At 40.4% G+C, this 21,981-nt stretch overlaps 2 protein-coding genes across 2 annotated transcripts in view; both read left to right on the top strand.

Annotated features, from left to right (window-relative positions):
• strada (STE20 related adaptor alpha) overlaps positions 1 to 21,981 on the top strand; it is a 273,305-nt gene that overhangs the window by 155,153 nt on the left and 96,171 nt on the right. The gene's annotated exons all lie outside the window — the stretch shown is intronic.
• spop (speckle type BTB/POZ protein) overlaps positions 1 to 21,981 on the top strand; it is a 130,847-nt gene that overhangs the window by 50,478 nt on the left and 58,388 nt on the right. The window contains exons 3-5 of the mRNA XM_022195490.2: positions 7,686 to 7,976; positions 10,219 to 10,340; positions 17,855 to 18,006. Of these exons, the coding sequence (XP_022051182.2) occupies positions 7,899 to 7,976; positions 10,219 to 10,340; positions 17,855 to 18,006 (352 nt within the window). The 5' untranslated portion in view covers positions 7,686 to 7,898. The remainder of the gene's footprint in view (positions 1 to 7,685; positions 7,977 to 10,218; positions 10,341 to 17,854; positions 18,007 to 21,981) is intronic.

Raw genomic sequence — 21,981 nt, 5'->3', positions numbered from 1 at the left:
ACTGAAGGATTTCTAGGATAAAGTTAAAACTGTGGTAGACAGAAATCTGGAAAAGGCAAAAAATGAAAAGCATATCTTTAAGGCTTCTTTCGACAACTGTTCCCTGTCTGTCTTCAGGGCCTTCCACCATCAGATATGCAGACACTTCATATGTGCATAAAACACAAGTTTGACCAAATATATGAAACTGAACTGGCCACAGCGGCGGCAGTGAAACTTTCATGACGGTTAGCAGACTGCTAAACTAATAGCAACTTTCAGCCTGTGGTGAGCTATTTGATCTGTCCGTCTGGTCACTTTATTTTACAAATTTTTTGCTCTGCCTCCTTGAGAATTGAACTTTGTATATACTTAACTGGTAAACTGGACAGATGTGATTAAGTTATTGTCATCAGCCATTAAGTGCGTAAAGAGGAACACATTTCAGATTAATAAAGAGACATCATGTAACAAGTTTTGTTACGGAAAAATGCTGAATGTAGGTATTTTGGTGTTGGGATGAGGAGTAACATCATGTTTCGGGGTCCCAGATGAAGGCAGGAGATGAGGACTGGATCCTCTGGAGTCTAGATGCTGGTGGTGGTGGAGGAAAGTTGGCAGATGGCTGATGGAGACCGGCTGAAACACCTGGGACATCAGGATGAGGTGGAGATGGGGAGGAGGAGGGATGCACGATCAATAGACTGGGAGTGATAGAATTACAAATGAATTTAAGGAACAGAGTCTACAAACTGATTGGTTTGGGGACTGCAGCCAGATAGATCAGTGAAGAAGAGAAGTGACATTGAAATTGAGAGTGAAGTGACTTTGACAGCGTGGGAAAACGCAAATAACGAAGAGAATACAGAGGAGTGAAGACCGATCTTCTTTATTGAAGTTACACTTGAGCTTCATTATAGCAGACATCCAGATGTTGTGTCCTCACTGACCTGGAAAAGGCTTGGCACTGCAGACGTGGTCAAGAATGTAAAAGCTAGTTAGCGGCTGTAGCCACACTACAGTAAAGATACATCACCTAAAGCCAGAGATCTCCCTGTAATGGATAGGAGCCATGGATCAGGAAGTATAACAGTGACCAGTTGATTGACTTTATTCATTGCTAGCTTGCATTTTAAATCCTACACAACCTAACCAAAACCACTACAGAGGAAAATGACAATAGCAGCTTACCTCTCCTCAAGAATATTGAAAAACTCAGAATATAATAGTCACTGAATTTAACACCAGTTCTATGAGTACTTTTCGATGATATTGAGTTTATTGTCAGACTCTCTTTTTGATGAGTCTGTCTTCTTTTTTTGGATTGCTTTACTGTAATATGCTGGAATAGCAACTTATTCTTGGGATTTTCTCGATTTTCTGCCACAGATTCAGGCTTTCCACCATCTGAAGAGACATACACACACATCTGCATTCATAGTACAGCCAATAGGAACATGATTCTTTCTCATAAAACATCTGTGATTGGCCAAAGGTTCCCATGTCATGCTAGATTTTCTAAAGTCTGAAAACAGTGACAAGAGGAAGTTCAGACATCCAGTTTCCTCCTAAAATACAATATGCTGAATGGTTAGAAAGGGATCTTTGCACAGTGACACCAGAAAAATGGAATGTCCACCAGCTTTAACTGCTTTGTACAAATCAACAGATTTTTTTTTTTTCAGAAAACAAACAGCACCAACATTTGGCTTGAAGACTGGACTCTTTTTGATAGACTTTTTTATAGATAGTAAAGATACAGAGATTGGTTTCTTGTTTTGGCATTTTGCCTTTACTTGATAGTGTTAGTGGACCAGACATGAGGAAATAATTGTGTGTGGCAGGCAACAAAAGTCCCTGACTGGATCTGAATCAGTCAGTGAGCTGTTGTATTGGCTGCAGGCCTACCAAGAACTTGTGTTACATTGCAGAGAGCTGGTTCTGTGTGGCTACAGTCATCAGAGTAGTTTAAAAATATCATATATGATGACACAAATTTCACATTTTAGTGCATAAGTAGCAATGATGTGCCCTTCCATCCAGCAGTGGTCCCATAATTGGTAAACTAATAGCAAATTGTTGAAGATTTTCTTATTGATGTTCATTGGTTGGTAGAAAAGAATACAGTCTGGAAGTTGTCGACTGAACAGAAGGTGTCTGATCTTAAAGTGCTGCTGTGCATTAGCAGTTACTGCACTAGGGCCTCTGAGATAATTGATAGGCAAAGTGTACCTGCAGACAGTGAAAAGACTGAAAGTGATAGCGTGATTTTAATTATATTAGCTTACTGCTCCACATGCATGTTAATCTGCTGAGCATCTAACATTTGTATTCAGCTTAAAGCTTGAAGTGCAGCAGAGGCTTAATGGAAATGACAGTTGATCATAGTCTGACAGTATAGATCTGAACCAGCAAGGTGAGACTGAAATATTGTACCATACTCGCTACTCTAAGGAGGAGAAACCTTTTTGATTTACTGTGGGTAACAAGTCAAGTTAGCTCTCCCACCTCTTAGCAACAAGGGTCCAGGTTTGGACTCCAGCCAGGACCTTTTGATATACCGTTTGCATGTTCTCCAGTTTCTGTGGAGTTAATTCTCCAAAGTGCCCTCGTCCAAAGCACTGGCTAGAAGCTGGACTTGATCCCCAGGACCTGCACGGTGGCTGCCCACTGCTGCTAATACTGAAAATGGGCTAAATACAGAGACTAAATGTCCCTACAGGGCTCAGTAAAGTATAGATTTTTTAACTTAAAGTCCAAAGCACGTCAGTTTTATCCATAATGCCCCAAAATCTCAATTTTGCTCCTGTTTCTTCTATTCCGGCGCCTTTAGTTCTGTGTGTATAAACTGGGCTTTTCTTCGGTGCCGCCATCAAGCCAAGCATTAAGATAAGATAAGCTAAAAAAAGATAAGGTGGGCTTTTATTAATCCCAGTGCGGGGGAACTTGTAGAAGAAATATACAAGAAATATACAGAAATAGGGTTGAGATTGAAAGATTCTTCCACATGTGTAAAATCAGATATTGCACAGATTGTTGTGGATGTGGAAAAATAACAAGACAGCACATATCCATATAGTAAAAAACAATGATATTGCACAGGAGTACAGATGTAAGAAATACTGATAATGCACGGATTTTATCTGTATTGCACGGATTCTTTTATGGGTAGAAATACTGGTATTGCACAGTTTCTTGTATATGCAGAGAAACTGAATGTACAAAATATTCATAATGCACTAGTTTGAATGTTTTTGTGCTGCTTTAATTGCGTTTTATTTCGTGTCTTGTGTTTTCACAACTCTCTCTGACTGTGTTTCAGTGGCAACGATATTGAGTGTTAACATAAACGCAGACAAATGTTTGACAAGCACCAGTAAGTGTGTTTGTTTTTGCAAAAGAGACGCAAAAACAACACGTTCACCAGCTGAACACGTTGAAAATCATCTAGCTAAATATGCATTGTCCTCACTGACAGACGTGCAGGTTGGGAAGGCTGCGCGAGTGACATCAGCCGCTGTTCAGATTGTCACAAGGACAGATGGAAAAACAAACGAACAGAAATGCGTCCTCAAGTGTAAATATGCATTGTGAGCTGTTCACATTATCAAATTTGCAGATGGAGGAAGCATATGCGCAGAAATGTATGCTATCGCCATGAAAAATTGGCAGATCGCGGAATTATTACACCACGAGCGGAGTATCGTGTATTGACTTAGTGTTGAACATGTGTTTGTGATGTGTACAGCGGGGCTGCAACGGTCTGCTTGGTATCCGGACAGCTGGCGGCCTCCGGCTCTCAGACTGACGCCACAGGCAGATGCAGCATCACCTCGCTTAGCTCTTGTTTATGCAGGGGAAGTTGGATCTATCTGTCTTTTGGTTTGTCAGACTCTCTTCCTCGGCGTGTCGAGGTGTGTGACAGAGAGATGGAGGGAGATGGTGGCTGGACTGGCAGAGTGAGAGCAGACTGTCTGTCTGTAATGAATATAAATGGCCTCCAGGTCTCACTCTCCTCGGCTGGCTTAGCTCTCTGAAGGCAGGTGTGGGACGGGGAGGTGGGATGGAGTCGGTCCGTCCTGTCTGTCTTTCTACTCATACTCACTGCTCTGTACATGCCGACATTTGTGTTCTTCCTTGCTTCTCTGCCGGCTTTCCTGCCGTTTTTAGCCTTTTTTGTTACATTTAGGCTCTTTTTTTCACCACAGTATAAAGTCCTGCACCTCTCTGAAAACAGCACAGCCATGGCTAGAAGTAAAGAAAACTCAAAAATGCTTTCTGTGCAGTATGCCACAGTTATAATTAGGGATGTCCCATTAAATTTGTTTTTGCCCTCAATCCAATCTGAGTCATCTAATATTTAGTAACTGCCAAATTCCAGATTCTATTTTCCTAGATAATACACACTTAAAGTATTGGAGATTAGCTGCAATACCTGGTTGCAAACTGCTTACTAGGTAGTACTGTAGTGACCAGAGGTGGCAGGAAGTTCCGTGTTGGCATTACAAAGCATTGTGGGGGTTTAGTAGGTGAATGGGCACCATGACATAGCGTTCTGTGTGGCTTAATGACCTCCAGCCATGGCATATGTTTTAAATCAAGGGTTCGTGTGTAACATTGGCAGCAGCATCAGTGCATGACTGTTAAGAAGTGGGCTGAAGTGATTTTAGGAAACAATTAATTGCTGATTGCTATTGCTGTGAATAATAAAGTCAATTACCGTACTCCGATTTACAGCACATCAACAAACAAAGGATTAAGCTTACACTCTTGCAGATACCGATCTAAGCATTGTGTTATAATGCAAATAATTATAAATAAATAAATGCAGTTTCTTTTTTCTTTTCTTCTTTTTCCCTTTTTATATTCTGTGTACAAAAACCATAGTTTTTTGAGTGCCACACGGAACAGACAGCTAGCTATAAAGACTAGATTAGATTAGTATCGTCGACTTTACCTATAATCCTCTTTGGTATGTGCAAATCCCCCTTTATGTTGTCACGTTTAAGAGTTTTCTGATATTTGGCTGCTGCAATAATATATCTAAATACTTAGGTAATTTCAGATAGACATTTCGAATCTTCAACTTAAGGATGTATAAGGGATTGACAGATTATTGTCCTGGTCAGGTGTTTGATCTGATATTTTTCTGATTATCGCTATCGGTATTTTTCTTAGTATTGGCCCTGCAACAAAAAACATATTGTTTTCTTCTAGTGGGTGCTTTATTTTTTTTTCTCTTTTTGTTTTTGTTTTGAACATTCTATATATGAAGCATCAAATCGATAAGTTGAAAAAAAATCAACAGACTCCTAACAACAGTAGTGATTGGCTGACGTCATATACTGAATTACAGTGGTGCCTGCTTTAATTTGTTCTTTGTACCAAGTCGGACATGGTCACGGACAATTATGCATTTGAACGCAATTGGATAAGTACCATTAAATACTACATTTATGAAGCTTGTGCTGCTCACTTGTTGTTCAGACTTAAAAATACACCCCATACTTTCGTACAATTCAATACGACACCAACCTCCAGAAACTGTAGTGTAGAATCTCAACAAGGGCTGGGCATTTAAGCTCCACATTGCAGTATTCGCTATATAGCCTTTGTGTACATGGCTGCAATATAATAAGCTGTTGTTTGGCCCTTTAAGTTGCTGTATTTCCTGGAAAAGAGATCAGGACGAATACAGAGTCTGAACCCGTTTGCCTGTTGTTCTGTATTCAAGCACTCTTATCCTCCGACTAATTTCCACTGCTTTTTATCCCACCTATGAAGTGCTGATGAAGCCCAAGTAGCTGCAACAAATACTTCAACCCTTATCTGAAGCACAGCACCTCCATTACCTCCTTCCTTTGTCTTTTAATTGCCTTTGGAGGAGGGGGGGACCACACAGTCTTTGCAAATCTCTTGCCTGGTGCACACTGTAATGTGACAATATTTATTTTCTCTACATCGAGTGCATTATCACCTATTAGTCATTCTTCCCATTCGCGCTGTCATCATCAGATTCCCATGACAAATGAACTGTCTGAAGACTTTTCTTCTGAGGGAGTCCTATGATTAGCACACATCTCCTCCATCTCGGAGTTGTTATTGCTGCTTTTCCTCCTGCCACTTTGCTCTTGATGTTTTGTCACGAAAAGAATGAAAGGGGGAAAAAAAGCCTCTCCTTGGCTTTATTCTGTTTAAGTGTCATCTGGGTCTATTTAGAAAGCTGTGAGGCTGTTAGCAGGGCTGCCAGTGTTGTCATGTTTTCTTAAATTGATTCCCTGTGATTACTTGGCGTTGGTGGTGCTCTTTACGGGACAGGATACAAGAAAAGCACTTGGTAAATTGCGCCGTGAGACAATGCCCGAATGATGACACGCACGGAGAAACACACACGAGCGTAAGAAATTTGCGTATACGCCCTCACTCACTCATATGGACTATAATTAATTGCCAGGAAGTCTCAGGTAATTTAAATTGCAAATCAGCGCAGCCTTTTTCTCCCAACTTTTGTGATTAATATTTTATTGTTTTACTGAGCGAAAATGCCACCAGTGTTTTTCATCAGATACAAATAGCACAAAAGAAGAAAAAGGGGGCAGTGAATTGAGGAGGATCAGATGCAGGCGTTATCTGGAAGCATTAATTAAGTCGTGTCTGGGTCTTGGAGCCGTGGAGGTCCGGGTGTCGCCTCTTCTGCCTCCAATCGAATCGCCCCCTTACTTTTTTCCTCCTCCTTCTGTCATTTCTTGCTGCCTCCCCTCTTGGTCCAACACTTTCTGCCAAGTTCTCTCAAGTCCCGAACCTCTCTTTCAATCAGACACTAATTAAGCAGTGGAGTGGAAGGGTTTCTTTGGCAGGAGGTTGGGGCGACGTGCAGGTTGAGCGAGAAAAGCCAGATCCTGAGACCTCCTGTCTGAAATATGTAGACTGAGCATGAGGAGATGAAACCAGAGGAAATGAGAGATTTAAGCAGCAGAGAGACGAAGCTTTGAACCCAAACTACTGCATGTTCCTTTTCATTTTCAGTTTTTTTTTCTCCACCCAATAAGATTTTCAGTCCCACGAGACTGCTCGTGAAGCAAAGGAACAACAAAAAAAATGAGACAGAAATAATGAGGAGGTTTCTCTTTGCCACAAACAGAAAGCGAGAGGTGACGGTGTAAATCTCAATCGTAGTGTTTCAGAGTGAAAACATCCTGCAAGCAGGTGCTCATAAAAAAAACAACTTTGACCTTTCTTAGTCAGCACTGCCTTTTTTGAAAGTGCTGCGCGACCTTGCGCGTGTGTTGTGAGCGCAGACTGGCAGCTTGAGATGAAAGTCTTAAGTCTTGCCCTTCACTTAGAGCCACGGTGGATGGGTGCAGCCTGGCTGGAATCAGATGGCTGGCGCAGCACTGTGCTCCTCTCTGAGCAAAACAAAGACCGAAAGCACGCGCAGATAAAGGCAGGCTTCCCTCAGTGAAGCAGAGCGCACGCCGCTGCTGTGCTTTGAATGCCGAAGCCTCTTTTAAAACAAATGAATTCAGAGCCCTTACGTCCTACTTACTGGGAAATACCGCTCAATTAGACTAACCATTCAATTAGGGCTTGCTTTGACACTCACAAACACACAGGCGCACACACAAGGTCACAGATTTTTATCGTAATGTGCCTCGCTAGTTTAAAGTCAGAGTTATTTTAATGACTGTGTTTCTGTGTCCCGACAGGGTGCCTGTAGCTATTTTGGAGTCTGGACGTTGTGCTGAGCCGGATCCATCGTTCTGCCGCTCTCCGTACGGCAGGTGTTCAAGAGGCGGCCAGCTTGACTGATTATTAGCCCTTCCCTTCCTCCATCCCTCCCCCACACTGCCTCACCGCCTCACCCCACACCTGGCTGGTGCTCCTGCCCCGCTCAGGTCCTCTCTGCACCAACGCTGGCAATGTCCAGAGTCCCAAGCCCCCCACCCCCTGCAGAAATGTCCAGCAGCCCCGTGGCTGAAAGCTGGTGTTATACTCAGGTGAGACATGTCTGATTGGGTTTGGCTCCGTTTCCATGTTTTGATGCAGATTTTAAAGCACTGCATTAGAAAAAGTTAATGGAAATGACAGAAGAAAAAAAACATTGCTAAACTAGTTTTAACACAAATACGCTTTGATGAACATTGACTAATGAGGTGTTTCCACTTGTATCATTGTCTTCATGAAACATGGACGATTATAGCCGACACGAAACAATAATTGAACAACAGTTGGAGCAACTAAACCACAGCAGAAGAAGCAGTGGAAAATGATATGGTAATAGTGATTGGAATCTGAGACTTATTTAAGTTTCACCCTGCTGTTTTTATGAAGGTGAAATGAAGTGATTCTAATATTTATGCAAAATAGTCAAGGTATTATCTAATCAATCAGTTTATTTAGTTGCCATTACTCAAACACTCAAGTGCTACTGAGTACAACTGGAGACACTTCATTTAGGAGACTCAAAAGTGACAGTTGTTCTGATTTTATACATACAGTTTTAAACTCCAAAACCCACCAGGAAGCTTGAAAGGCTTACTATCTTCAAAAAAATCTGACAATACCAACAATCCTCAACTTATATGTAAAATTCACCAAATCTAAGCTTAAAATTGTGTTGCTTCATTCAAATCCTTTTATTCTACATATTTGGTCTAAAATGAATGAAAAACAAACTGTGGGCACTAACCAGATTATCTAAAAAACTGAAGAAAAAAAAGAAGCAGATGAACTGCAGGCAGTGTTTCACAGAGCAGATGAAGACATGCATGGAAACAAAAATACAAATGCAAGTAGGAAAACATCTATAGTGTATAGAACCACCATTTTTTTCTGTGTTGGTTGTGGGCATGACAAAAGAATCAAAGATATTTCACTTTATTTCTCTCTTTATTTTTTGTGATTGCAGGATGGTTTCATAAATTTGTTAAACTGCACAAAATACGTTGTTTCAGTTCTCTTTACTTCTTGTCATGGTTGTGCTGTTTAAATAGAGTTGCAGGATTTTATTTTGTTGAAAATAATTTGCCAAAAAATATGACAGAGGCAAAAAATGGGCATTAGGATTGAGAGGGTTAAAGGTTGTTTCCAGGTCTTTGATACTACCTGTGAATAAAAAAAAAGGTGTATTAGCCCTTTCTGGGACTGGTGCAAAATCTGATAATGTGCCTCCTGTGTCTTCAGACGTGTTGGGTTCGGCTAAAGCTTGACAATGAAGACAGGAAAGTGAGGTTGTGGAGTTAGAAAGAGAGGAGCTTACCAGATCTCGTTAGCCCGCTAACCTTTTTCTGCTTGAGGCTAGAAGCTGGAGGGTGCATTAGCAGTTACAACTATTACTCTCTCTGAATCTCCAGATGAACTGTTAGCAGTTGAGATGTACTGCGGATAAAGTCGGCTCCTGGTTTTGACAAGGAAAGAGTTATTTTGAACAGAAAAACTGACATCTAACGGTGTTTTTATTAGTTGAATGTTAAAGTGGAGGAGTCATCCTGGTGTAAAGGTGAGATCAAATATCCACTGATATGTTACCAACCTCATACTGCATCTGAATTCTGCCTGCAGCACCAAATGTGTTCTGTGTTTTCCTCAGAATAAAACTGATTATTTCATGATTTATCACATTTTTTTTTGCCTGATATTAAATGGAGCTGACTGTCAGTAAGAATAGAGAAAATCATCCTTATTGGTGCCCACTTAATCGGAAAAGCTTCCTAGTTTATGTTTCTGTAATGACCTTAATGGATATGAATCCTGTTTGCATTTTTCCAGTTACTGTGTTTTCCCGACTGTTTCAGCATCTCAAGTGTAATTTGTTTCCCGTAGAAATTGGAGCCATTTTACATGTTTTCTTTGTTTAAAGGTTATCTGTACTGTGAAATTGTATTTGTTTCAGTCATTGCGGCACAGGCCCGGCTAGCTCAGACATCACTCTGCTGTTAAGAGCCAAGGTAGATAAAGTATGTCACTGATGATGCCTGTTTTTTTCATCTCTGCCATGTCCTTGCAAAATTGTTCTGCTTGTTTTTTCCTTCCCGTTGCCACTTTTACAATATCCTTTCTTCTTTCTCTTCGTTTGTTGTCGGTGTTTATTAAGATGAAAGGCAGTTTTGATGTGCGGTTTTGAAGTCCAGGCTGACCAAACACCACTTACGCATATAGAAGAGATAAATATATAAATAAAGAGATCCGGTTTCAGACCACCCTGTGCTTTTTTTTTTCTTCTTTTTTACCTCCGCACAGATCAAAGTGGTGAAGTTCTCCTACATGTGGACCATCAACAACTTCAGCTTCTGTCGTGAGGAGATGGGAGAGGTCATCAAAAGCTCTACATTCTCCTCGGGAGCCAACGACAAACTCAAATGGTGAGTGAAGCCTCGTCGATATAGCTGAAAATGTACCAGTTTATGGAGAACATTACAGTTTTGTCAAGGATTTTCAACTTGTTCTGTCTCTGAGAGGTTTCAAGAGGTTTAATCTACGTACATCAAGGTGCTTGCTTGAGCATAAATGATCCACAAAGGTTTTTAGCAGCGATGTTTTTGTACCTCCAGCTAGTCTGTATTTGCAAATTTGGTTGTACTATCACTATTTTGACATTTCAGTTTTAGTTTTCATGATGAAACACATGATAAAATCCAGGATTAATCAGAATCAGCTTTAATGGCCAGGTACGTACACAACATACAAGGAATTTGGTTTCAGCTGTATAACTTCCGATGGATAAGTCCCGATAAGTCCAAAGCGGTGGATTTATAGTAGAATCGCAATCATGTCATCGTCAGCAGGCAGCTGACGTAGTGTCCACTTGTAGCCATAGTTACATAGCTTAGCCGCGCTAGACCCAGGTCTGAAGACACAAGGGTCTAGGAACTCTCGACAGGGAGGGAGGCGGGCTAAAAGGTTGTCTTTCAAATCACTCTGCAGCAATTGGGTAGGTATACAACCAATCAGCACAAAGAATAGGCTGACGTAGTTCCTAGAGCGCCGGAAATCAGAGGATGCGGTAGTTCGGTGAAGCCTTATTTATACAGTCAATGGGTGAAGCTCAAGTACACACGTGGACAAAATTGTTGGTACCCCTCAGTTAAAGAAGGAAAAACCCACAATTCTCACTGAAATCACTTGAAACTCACAAAAGTAACAATAAATAAAAATTTATTGAAAATTAAATAATCAAAATCAGCCATCACTTTTGAATTGTTGATTAACATAATTATTTAAAAAAACAAACTAATGAAACAGGCCTGGACAAAAATGATGGTACCTCTATAAAAGATTGAAAACTATTTGACCAGAGTGACATGATTAACTCAGGTGTGTCATTTAATTGACATCACAGGTGTTTCCAAACTCATAATCAGTCAGTCTGCCTATTTAAAGGGAGACAAGTAGTCACCCTGCTGTTTGGTGAAAAGGTGTGTACCACACTGAACATGGACAACAGAAAGCGAAGGAGAGAATTGTCCCAGGACATCCGAAAAAAAATGATAGACAAACATCTTAAAGGTAAAGGCTATAAGACCATCTCTAAACAGCTTGAAGTTCCTGTGACAACAGTGGCTCATATTATTCAGAAGTTCAAGACCCACGGGACAGTAGCCAACCTCCCTGGACGTGGCCGCAAGAGGAAAATTGATGACAAATTGAAGAGACGGATCGTTGGAATTGTATCCAAAGAGCCCAGAGCAACCTCCAAAGAAATTAAAGGTGAACTCCAAGGCCAAGGTACATCAGTGTCAGATCGCACCATTCGTCGTTGTTTGAGCCAAAGTGGACTTCATGGGAGACGACCAAGGAGGACACCACTGCTGAAAAAAACTCATAAAAAAGCGAGACTGGAATTTTCAAAAATGCATGTTGACAAACCACAAAGATTCTGGGAGAATGTCCTTTGGACAGATGAGACCAAACTGGAGCTTTTTGGTAAGGCACATCAACTCTATGTTCATAGACTCAAAAACCAAGCATACGAAGAAAAGAACACTGTCCCTACGGTGAAACATGGAGGAGGCTCAGTAATGTTTTGGGGCTGCTTTGCTGCATCTGGGACAGGGTGTCTTGAAAGTGTGCAAGGTACGATGAAATCTGAAGACTATCAAGGCATTCTGGAGAGAAATGTGCTGCCTAGTGTCAGAAAGCTTGGTCTCAGTCGCAGGTCATGGGTCTTCCAACAGGACAACGATCCAAAACACACAGCCAAAAACACCCAAGAATGGCTGAGAGAAAAGCGTTGGACTATTCTAAAGTGGCCTTCTATGAGCCCAGATCTGAATCCCATTGAACATATGTGGAAGGAGCTGAAACATGCCATTTGGAGAAGACACCCATCAAACCTGAGACAACTGGAGCTGTTTGCTCATGAGGAGTGGGCCAAAATACCTGTTGACAGCTGCAGAACGCTCATTGACAAATACAGAAATCGTTTAATTGCAGTGATTGCCTCAAAAGGTTGTGCAACAAAATATTAAGTTATGGGTACCATCATTTTTGTCCAGCCCTATTTCATGAGTTTGTTTTTTTAAATAATTATGTTAATCAACAATTCAAAAGTGATGGCTGATTTTGATTATTTAATTTTCAATAAATTTTTATTTATTGTTACTTTTGTGAGTTTCAAGTGATTTCAGTGAGAATTGTGGGTTTTTCCTTCTTTAACTGAGGGGTACCAACAATTTTGTCCACGTGTGTATATTACAGACATGTTAACAGAAAGATTATTCAGAGTCGGTGCTAATGGAGCTCAACGACTGTTGTCGACCCTGGCAGAGAATTAAATTCGTTGCCATCTAGCGCGGCTGTTGCAGAGAGGAAAGCAGGAGTTAACGTTGGGTAGTCTTTTAGGGAGTGCATTACAGGAAGGAGTAGGTGTTTTAATGAATTATTTGAGGGTAACAGGGTTAGGAAATAGGATATAGTTTTTTTTTGTTGTTTGTTTTTTGTTTTTTGTTTTTTCTGACCATCTCTTGACTCACACTCCAGTCCAGTAGGTGGCGGTAAATGCACCTAATAGTTGGGTGCCAACCGCCAATAAAAAGAACGAAAAAAAGAAAGAAAGAAAGTCTAGCGCGGCTAGGCTAGTTGTTTCCGGTTGTTTTTGTCAGAATCGTCGCGCCTCTGTTGTCACTTAGTTACGCCCGCCTTCTGACTCTACACTTCATGGTGATTCGTCGGCCAGTTTTAGAAGCATCCAACCTCGAGGCTTACCGAGGGTAACTAGACCCACCCTGGCAGAGAATTAAATTCGTTGCCGTGGGTTGTCTGGCGTGGCTAGGCTAATACTTACAGTGACACCATGCCGCTGTCTCGCAATGATACAGAAATCTTGAACAAATCCGTGCATCCAGACTATAAGCCACATCACTGCCAAAATCTAATCAGGTGATCCTTGTGTCATTTCTGATCTTCCCTGAAAATTTTATCCAAATCCATTTGTCCGTTTCTGAGTAATGTTGCGCACAGACAGACTAACAGACAGACAAACGTACGCCGATCGTCACATAACCCCGCTGTGTTCCTTGGTGGAGTAATGAATGCATATAAGTTTACCATTTATTTTTTATCAAAGACCCCTGCTGATGAAAATGAAGATTTTTTTCTCTTGTTAGCATGTCTACATGCTATTTTTGTCAATATTCGATACAGGACATGTCATAAATGGAATAAGCCCTCAATGCCTCAATGCCATGGCTAAACATTTACGCCTTGAAACTATAGTTTACAGTCTCAAAACACAATTTTTGGAGTTTAAAAGAAAACAAACCTAAGAAGTCAATCCTGTGAACTTGCACGGTTGAACTTTCCATATCATGATTCCTCAGAACCAGCTTTCACTTCAAACATGTACATATGGCTGAATTCCAATTTTGTAGCTTAAAGTACTTTTATATAGCAGCCATAGGTGAGCTGTGAGTGCTTAAACTGTAGCAATCAGAAAGGAATTATTTTCATGATAAGAAACTTAGTCTGTGGTCTATGCCATTTGTGTGGCTCATGTCTCGTTGCTGCGTCCAAAGAAGCTGTAAGCGGCTGGTTATCAATTAAGAAAACTGTTAAAAGTTGACATCCCCACTCTGAGACGAGCACCTTGTTTCTACTGTAGTGTTGAAAGTAGCAGGTGGAGATGGTACTAGCATGTGATTTGGATGCCTCCAGCATCTCTCCTCTGGCCTTAAAACTCCCCGGTGTTCCCCAGGAAGAGATGCTGAGGCTAAGTGAAAAGAAATACGCTGGACCCAGATAAGCAGCAGAAAATGGATGCTGTGGACTGCAGATATTTATTGGGGACTTGATTTAACCACCTCACATGGAAGTTTGGGACTGTGTCTGTGGGCTGCATTAGATGGGGATGTTTCTTACTTTTTTTAATTAATTTTTTTTTAGAAAACCTTAGGATGTAAGTGCAATGTAATAGTATTTAGCATCCTTTGAAAAATTATGCTGAATTGCTGGAAAGGCTCAGTTCAGTTGAGATTTAGGTCTGCACTGGTTTGCTCTGGAAGAAACTGGTTGACTTGGACTAGAAGTTTGTGTACAAGGATTTTTCTGATTATTAGTGTTACTATTTGCTTTGTTTTTATATCTCCAAATAAATAAATTCATTTGAAAATGTCATGCTTTGACTCTGAAGCAGCCACCCATCCACTCTGTGGTCTCCAACAAGCTAAGAAAAATCTGATTGGTGAAGCATTATGAGTAAATGCCAATCAACACCCCAACATGGGAAATTAAACAAACTGAACTAAATAAAGGCACTTCTTTGTGTTGAAATTTGTTAAGTTTGACACAGATGTTCATTTTCACAGCGAATATGAATCAGTTCCAGATTGTTGTCCTTGATTATTAATAGATCATATTAAGATTAATTATTGAATAGAATAGTACTTCTGCTGAATTGGATCCACATACAGTTAACAGCTGTTTTACTGGGTTTACAATACTCTAGACTGAAGATACAAGACTTTGTTGAATATTGTTTTGACAGAAAAGTTCACAGAATAAAGGGGAACATATTCAAAATGTGATAACATAGTGACCACAGACATTTTGAGGTGGGCTGAAGGAAACAACTATAGCCTTGGGTAAAATAACACACGTCAGTGGGTCTACGAGAGGTTTAAATTAGAAACATCATTTTCGAGAAACCACATCAACCTGCGTTATTTTTGCACATTATTCCAGCGGCCCACTTAGTCCTCTAAGTGCCTTCTGTCTTTTGTATCTCATCTGAGTGAGCAATTCCGACTGTTCTTTCCCAGCCGTCTGCAGCGAACCTCAGTCAGCGGCGTTATTGCCTGTTTCTCCAGTGCTCTCATAGAGGCTTGTTAGAGAAATGAGTTCCAAAGTGCACTACAGGTCAACCCCGCACAGGCAATACAACAAGATGGCACACAATAACACTAAAAGACTAATGTTGGTGAATTAATAGCAAGCTGACAACAATTGAGGGAAGGTTACCTACTGTACAATATCGGTGAAATCAAACAGAAGCCCGACAGTTATGCATTACATCGCATTTAGCTACTGATTTCTCCTCATCAGCGTTAAGTTTGTAGAGCTCCAGCACATAAAGATTGTTACTGCTTTTCATTAAATGTTTGTAAAATATATTTGTCTCAAATGGCTCAGCAGAATTACGACTTCCAGATGCTTGACGTGTTAATTAATGGTCCATATGGCCATGGTGCAGTGTTTCATGTTACTAAAACTATAACAGGCTGTGCAACAAACTATCCATATGTTGCAAACTCATTGTTCTTTTTGTGAGGCATAAAAAGGCCGCAACTCAGCTGTAGTATTGGTACACTGACCACAACAAACCTCAGTTGAATATCTGAAGTGGAATGTACTTTTTTTGTGTGTCTAACATGGTATATTTCTGTTCCATTTTGCCTGGAGCACTGGATCTCCGGTAGATTTGGGATTCTCCTCTTTCATTTTAGGTTCAGAAAGGTTATCTAGAAAGCTCAGAGGTTGAGGTGGGTCCAATAATACAATGCCACATAAATACTTCAGCACCAATATTGAGTTGCTTTCTGTTGCACTGCTCAGATTCTCTACTTTTCTGTGACAGAGAGGAACCGCTGCAAGTTATTCTGATTTTGGCAGTTCAGCCTTTTGCAAATTTGACATTGAAATATTGGCATTTGTTTATGTTGCTGTGGGTTTGTAAAAAAAAAACAACAGAATCTGTTTGCTCTTTGGTCCACAAAAACATATCCCAACCACCTGTAGAACTCATAGTTTTTCATAATGAAGTGAATAAATGTGAGTATAGTTTTGATTCTAGCTGCATTTCCGAATTCATTTAGCCCTCTAATGCATACACTGGCTCATTAGAGGCCTACAACTGTATTACAGTATGGGTTATTCATTATTTTATGAGTTAGCTCCTGTATTCATCAAATTATTAATGTATAGAAATGCACTTGGATCAAAATGCAAAACCTCTGAAATCCAACTAATTCTGGCCGTATTTTACTCCTGTCTTATTTTTGCTCACTCTGGGCATTCTTCACTTTTCACTTTTTTCATTTTTCACTACAATTTGAAATCCTGCACATCTAGAAAAACAGCATAAACCATGACTAGGAGGTGAGAGAACTCAGAGATGTGTTTTCTGCAGCATCACAAAGTTATAAAGCCATGAGTCATAAAGAAGCTGAAGTGAAATATCGTTAATTACTTGTAATACAAAATTAACAGGAAAAGCACTCGGAGAACACAATTTCCGACCTCAACTGAAAATTTCATCCAAACCGTTTGTCTGTTTGTCCGGCTGAGCATTTACACTGCAGTCTACAGTCTCAAAACACAGTGTCAGACTTTTGGAGGTGGTCCTTGTGTCATTTCTGACCTTCTCTGAGATTTTCATCCCAATATGTTGATCCGTTTTTGAGTGACGTTGCTAACAGACAAATTAACAGACTAACTGACAGACAACTGTACGCCGATCGTCACGTAAATCTGCCGTATTCCTTGGTGGAGTAAAAATACATGTACATCATTTTCCCTGCTGTCCACATTTGTTACCAACAACAGAAAGATGGCTCTACATGATATACATATTTTATTACTTCCTTGTTGACGATTTTCCATACTTGACTCCCATTTGCTCTGTGCAAATACAGCTGACAGTTCACCCAATGTCTCAGAATTCTTTTGCTATTTCACTGTTGGTCGCAGCCGAGTCACTAATGGCTTCACTGTTGTGCTTAGGAGCACAAAATTGTTTGTTTTTAACAGAATCTGAGCAGCGCATATGGTTGATTTTTGGTGATTTTCTGGTCGTTAGTTGTAATATGTGATTTTTAATAAGTGACAGATCACAGATGGGTAGTTCAGGGGCTGTTGGAAAGTTGAAAATCTTGCAGTCCTTTCCATTTTAACAGTTAGTCTCTATTATATGATCTTCAATTTTTAAAGATAAAATGAATAAACATTTAAAAAAATGGTAAGGTAGAGGAATGTACTTTCCAGCTTTACTTGATGCTTGTAATTGTTGTCTCACTGTTGCAGACCGTGATGTAGGAATGTGTCTTTTGTGTTATTGTGACAGCATTGTAGTCGTGCAGCAGCTGGATTATAGGTTTAGTTCATAGCAGCATTTTTATTTGTTTTTATAGAGTTTGATAAGAAAAGCTGTTTAAATGAAGATGTACCAGAAGCTGATAAGTTTTTATGTAATACATGAATCGGATCATTTAAATGCTAAACCGGAGAGTGAAAATGACAACAATTCAGAGCATGTATTAGATGACAATAGTTAAAATAATGTAATTATTGCATATAAATACCTTGAATAAAGGAACAGAATCAGTAAAGCTTCTTTTAGCTTTATCTGTCTCACCAGTTTGTTTCTTCCTTCTCTTTTTCTTAGGTGTTTGCGTGTGAATCCTAAAGGTCTGGATGAGGAGAGCAAAGACTATTTATCACTTTACCTACTCTTGGTTAGCTGCCCAAAAAGTGAAGTGCGTGCCAAGTTTAAGTTTTCTATCCTCAATGCCAAGGGAGAAGAGACCAAAGCCATGGGTAAGTCGGAGTCACCAGGCGCTAACCATTCTTAACTGATAATCAAGTCAGTTTTATTTATATAGGCCTATATCACAAGTGACAAATTAGCCTCGAGGGGTTTCGCAATCTGTACAGCTTGCCGCACCATCTGTTCTTAAAGCTTGGGTTTGTATAAGAAAACTCTCCAACAGGAAACCCTTTAATCTTTAATGCCATCAGAACGACAAGAGCTTTAAAAAATCGTCTTGGGTGACACACATAAGGAGGAACTTTACAGATATTCTTCCTCCTAATCACAACTGCGCACACACTACAAGACTGTAACATAATGGAACCTCACAAACGCGACAGGAATTGAAGATTAGCATGCTAAAGGGAGCAATGGTGGAGCAGTGCGCCACCTCGTGGGATCTCATGGGGAAAGAGATGTAAACTAAATGGAGACTGTGGCGCAACAACTTGCTGTAATGAATGTTTGCAGCAAGAAAAACAAAAATAGAAGTGAGTCTGGATGAGAATTTCTTTCAGGAGATGCAGTCCATATTGGTTGCTCATTCTTCAGCAGGAACTTGGGGTGAACGTTTCACAAGCAGTTTTATATCTGCAGCTAATGTTAGCCTCAAAGGCTTACTCATATTATAACTTGCATAGTTGGGGGTGATGCCCTGATGAGTGTGCTAGCTGGTTGGAGGTTTAAATCAGGATATATAAACCCTTGACAAAACAAAACATCTTGGATAAAAAGAATCCCAAGTTAGACTTATTTTCTGATTGACATTAGCGGCAAAACAGGCATAAATTTACCCGAAACACCTGTTCTGTGAGCCTTAGCTGACGTTTTCTCAGCAACAACATCTAAAGAGGGATCTGTCTTGCAAGAAGGACAGACATGTACTCAAAAGTAAACAAGATTTACAGTGCAGGCAATCAAGATGATAAAATTATATTTCATAAACATATGAAGGGTTAGGAGGTTATATTTCATGTGTTGCTAAACATAAGGAAGCAACATTAACACTAATCAGCACTCTGAAATGCATATGAGCCCTCATCCTTGATCTCCTCTAAATGTCCACAATTTAAATAATTCTCTTAGCTTGACATGAGAAATAAATTAGCATTCATAAATGAAAAACTTCATAAGCTGTTCTACACAGAAGTCGGCATTCAGCAGAAAACTGAGGATATCTCGAAGTTTGAGTGTTTCATAATGAAAAACTCCTGTCACACCTGTGTCTTTGGGGCACTGAAATTTGTAAATGCAGGAGGTGGGGAGTGTGTCTAATACTCCAAGTGTGTCTAATAATGTGAGGTATTGATAGCCATATGGGCTTGTGTAATCACTGCCGGTTGGATCCATTTCTAGTAAATATATAATTCAAAGTAGCATGGGGCAATTTTGATTTTAATTAAAAAAGACCCAACCTTTTTAGAAGTCTTCGTCCGCCTCGCTCACAGTTGATGAATTGGAAATGAATGTGCCTCCAATTCCTGTTTTTTTTTCTTTAATTAGGTTATGTTATGGGGAGGAAAAGCAAACTTGTGTGGAATCGAATTAGCAAGGGCCAGATGTGACCGCTTCCTGGTTATCAGGCTTTCTGGCTGCCTCCCTCTCTCCCAGTGCCCTGCAGCATACTGTACAGGAAGCGTGGAGGAGGGGAGACGGGTGGGAGGCAGGGAGAGCGAGACGAAGAGGTGGGAGGCGGAAGTGTGCCTGAATCAGAGACGTATGCAGTGGAGCTGTGTACAACCCCCTGCGGTGCAGGTTGTGTAGAAAGGGAAATCATTTTCCTGCTGAGAAACATTCCCTCATGTGAACCTTCATTCCCTCATTTGCTCACTTAGACACCTGTCTTCTCCTTTTCACACTCTCAAATTCATTTTCTGACTTTTTTTATGCTTTTTAAAATTCTATTTCTGTGCTAGTCTCGCTTAGCCAGCCCATTCTGCCGTACATAATGGTCTTGCTGCACCTCACTATCATTCTCCTATAGGGGAAAAGCTCTGGCTTGTTAGTGCTTCCTTAAACTTCGGCTGTTCTGATCGAGATTATTACTCCGCCAAGGAAGTCAGCGGAGTTATGTGATGATCGGCATACGTTTGTCCTTTAGAGAAGGTCAGAAATGACACAAGGACCAAGTGATTAGATTTTGGCAGTGATGCGGCTTATAGTCTGGATCCATGGATTTGTTAAAGATTTCTGTATCGTTGTGAGATAGTGGCACGGCGTTCCTGTTGCTATGACAACAAGTGAACACTATGTGAGCTGCCTTGCTGACAATCACATGATTGCGATCCTACTACATCAACCACAGCGGACTTATCAGGACTTATCTGTCGGAAATTGTGCAACAACTGAGCACCCTTGGTGGAGTACTGCACTCACTGAGTGCTTTTCTTGTTATTTTTTGCTCCTGATTTGACCCTGTCATTTACTGTTTAGTATCTGAGGTTACTTGATCCAATTTTCATTAATAATACACACTTCAGGTATTGTAGACTAACTTTATTACCAGGTTTATTCCTTCTGTTTAATACCGTAGTGACCAGAGGGGACTGGTTGGCTCGCAGAGAGCATTTTGGGAGTTTGATTAGAAAGGTTGCACCCTGACAAAACCTTTTCTGAGGCTTCATGACCACCGACTTGCATACAAGTATTAAATTAATGTGAAATGCACCAGGACATTGTTCCTCTATAACGATAGATAAAACAACAATCTATGTGGCTGGCTTCACATGCTGAGAGCAGGGATGTAAACATAGAATCAGGCTTAGCCTCCTGCTGACACCAATCAGTTAAGAACTGCTGTGACATTCTTTCTTTAAACCAATTGCAATCATCTTGAGCAGTCAAATTAGTGACCAGGGGAAGCTTGTTTTGATGGGAGCGTTTAAGTGCTGCTATGAAAACCTGATGATTTGATAACTGTTGAAGCCTGCATAGACTTAAGTCCTGGAAGAGATCAGTAGAGTCATTAAAGCCCACAGACATTTTGCAAGAGGGATGTGGTTTTTGCAGAATTCTATTTAAAAAATAACCATTGTATGTGCGTCATCTGCAATAATTTCCACCATTTGGACTTCTACGTTTGCAGAACAACCTTCCATCTATTGTTGTCATTAAATATTTCAGGAGATTTGTGCACAATAGAATACAGGCCAGCAGTTGTTTTCGGGATCTGTACTGATGTACCCTGACTGCAAGGTTTTCACCTGGTTCTTTGTGATTGAATAATCGGTACCCAACAGGGAAGCCTGATTATACTTTAGCTCTGAAGAAGCTCATTTCTCTCTATATTACACATGATTTGCTAGCAGGATGTGGTTCTTGCTGAACTTTTTAAAACCAATATCGCTGTAAGTACTTTGTCCTCAGCAATTTCCACCAGTCTGGCTTGAAACGTGGATGTTTGCAGAAACATTACCAACAAATATCTCAGGAGATTGTTATACAATACAGGCTGGCAACCTTTTTTGTCCGTGTCCTGAGCTGTACCGTTCTCTGGTCCTTCATTGTCACTGCCAATAGGGATGTTAACCAAAACATTTTTTTTCATGCAGTCTGCCTTTGTGTAGCCTTGCAAGTGCAACTGTAGACATCTGATCATGCTTTAAACAATGGAACTCCTTCCACGACAAGTAGGAAAACACACAAGAACACTGCTGTTAGACAGCAAATGTTGTAAACATATTCTTTGTAGATCTTGACAACCATTCACTGTAAGAATCAAGCAGGCCTACCTTACTGAACAATTCATTTTCAAGGTGAAGGTTGCTACTCGAGGATGTTGTTTCATGTATTGAGGGAATTTTGAAAACTGGGGAGGAGAAAGCTGCCTGAAATCAGCAGCGAATGCCCACTTCTTAATTCTCAGTGAGAGACTCAAGGAAACTTTCTCTCTTGGCTTGTATAATGTAATCTGTTTGAGAGGGTTTTTTTCTGTGGTAATAAACAGATCTTTGAGGAAAACGACTTCTCTGCTTTGTGAGCAT

Source organism: Acanthochromis polyacanthus, chromosome 21, assembly GCF_021347895.1.
Source record: "Acanthochromis polyacanthus isolate Apoly-LR-REF ecotype Palm Island chromosome 21, KAUST_Apoly_ChrSc, whole genome shotgun sequence".
Classification (NCBI taxonomy): domain Eukaryota; kingdom Metazoa; phylum Chordata; class Actinopteri; family Pomacentridae; genus Acanthochromis; species Acanthochromis polyacanthus.
This window is presented reverse-complemented; position numbering and strand designations above follow the sequence as displayed.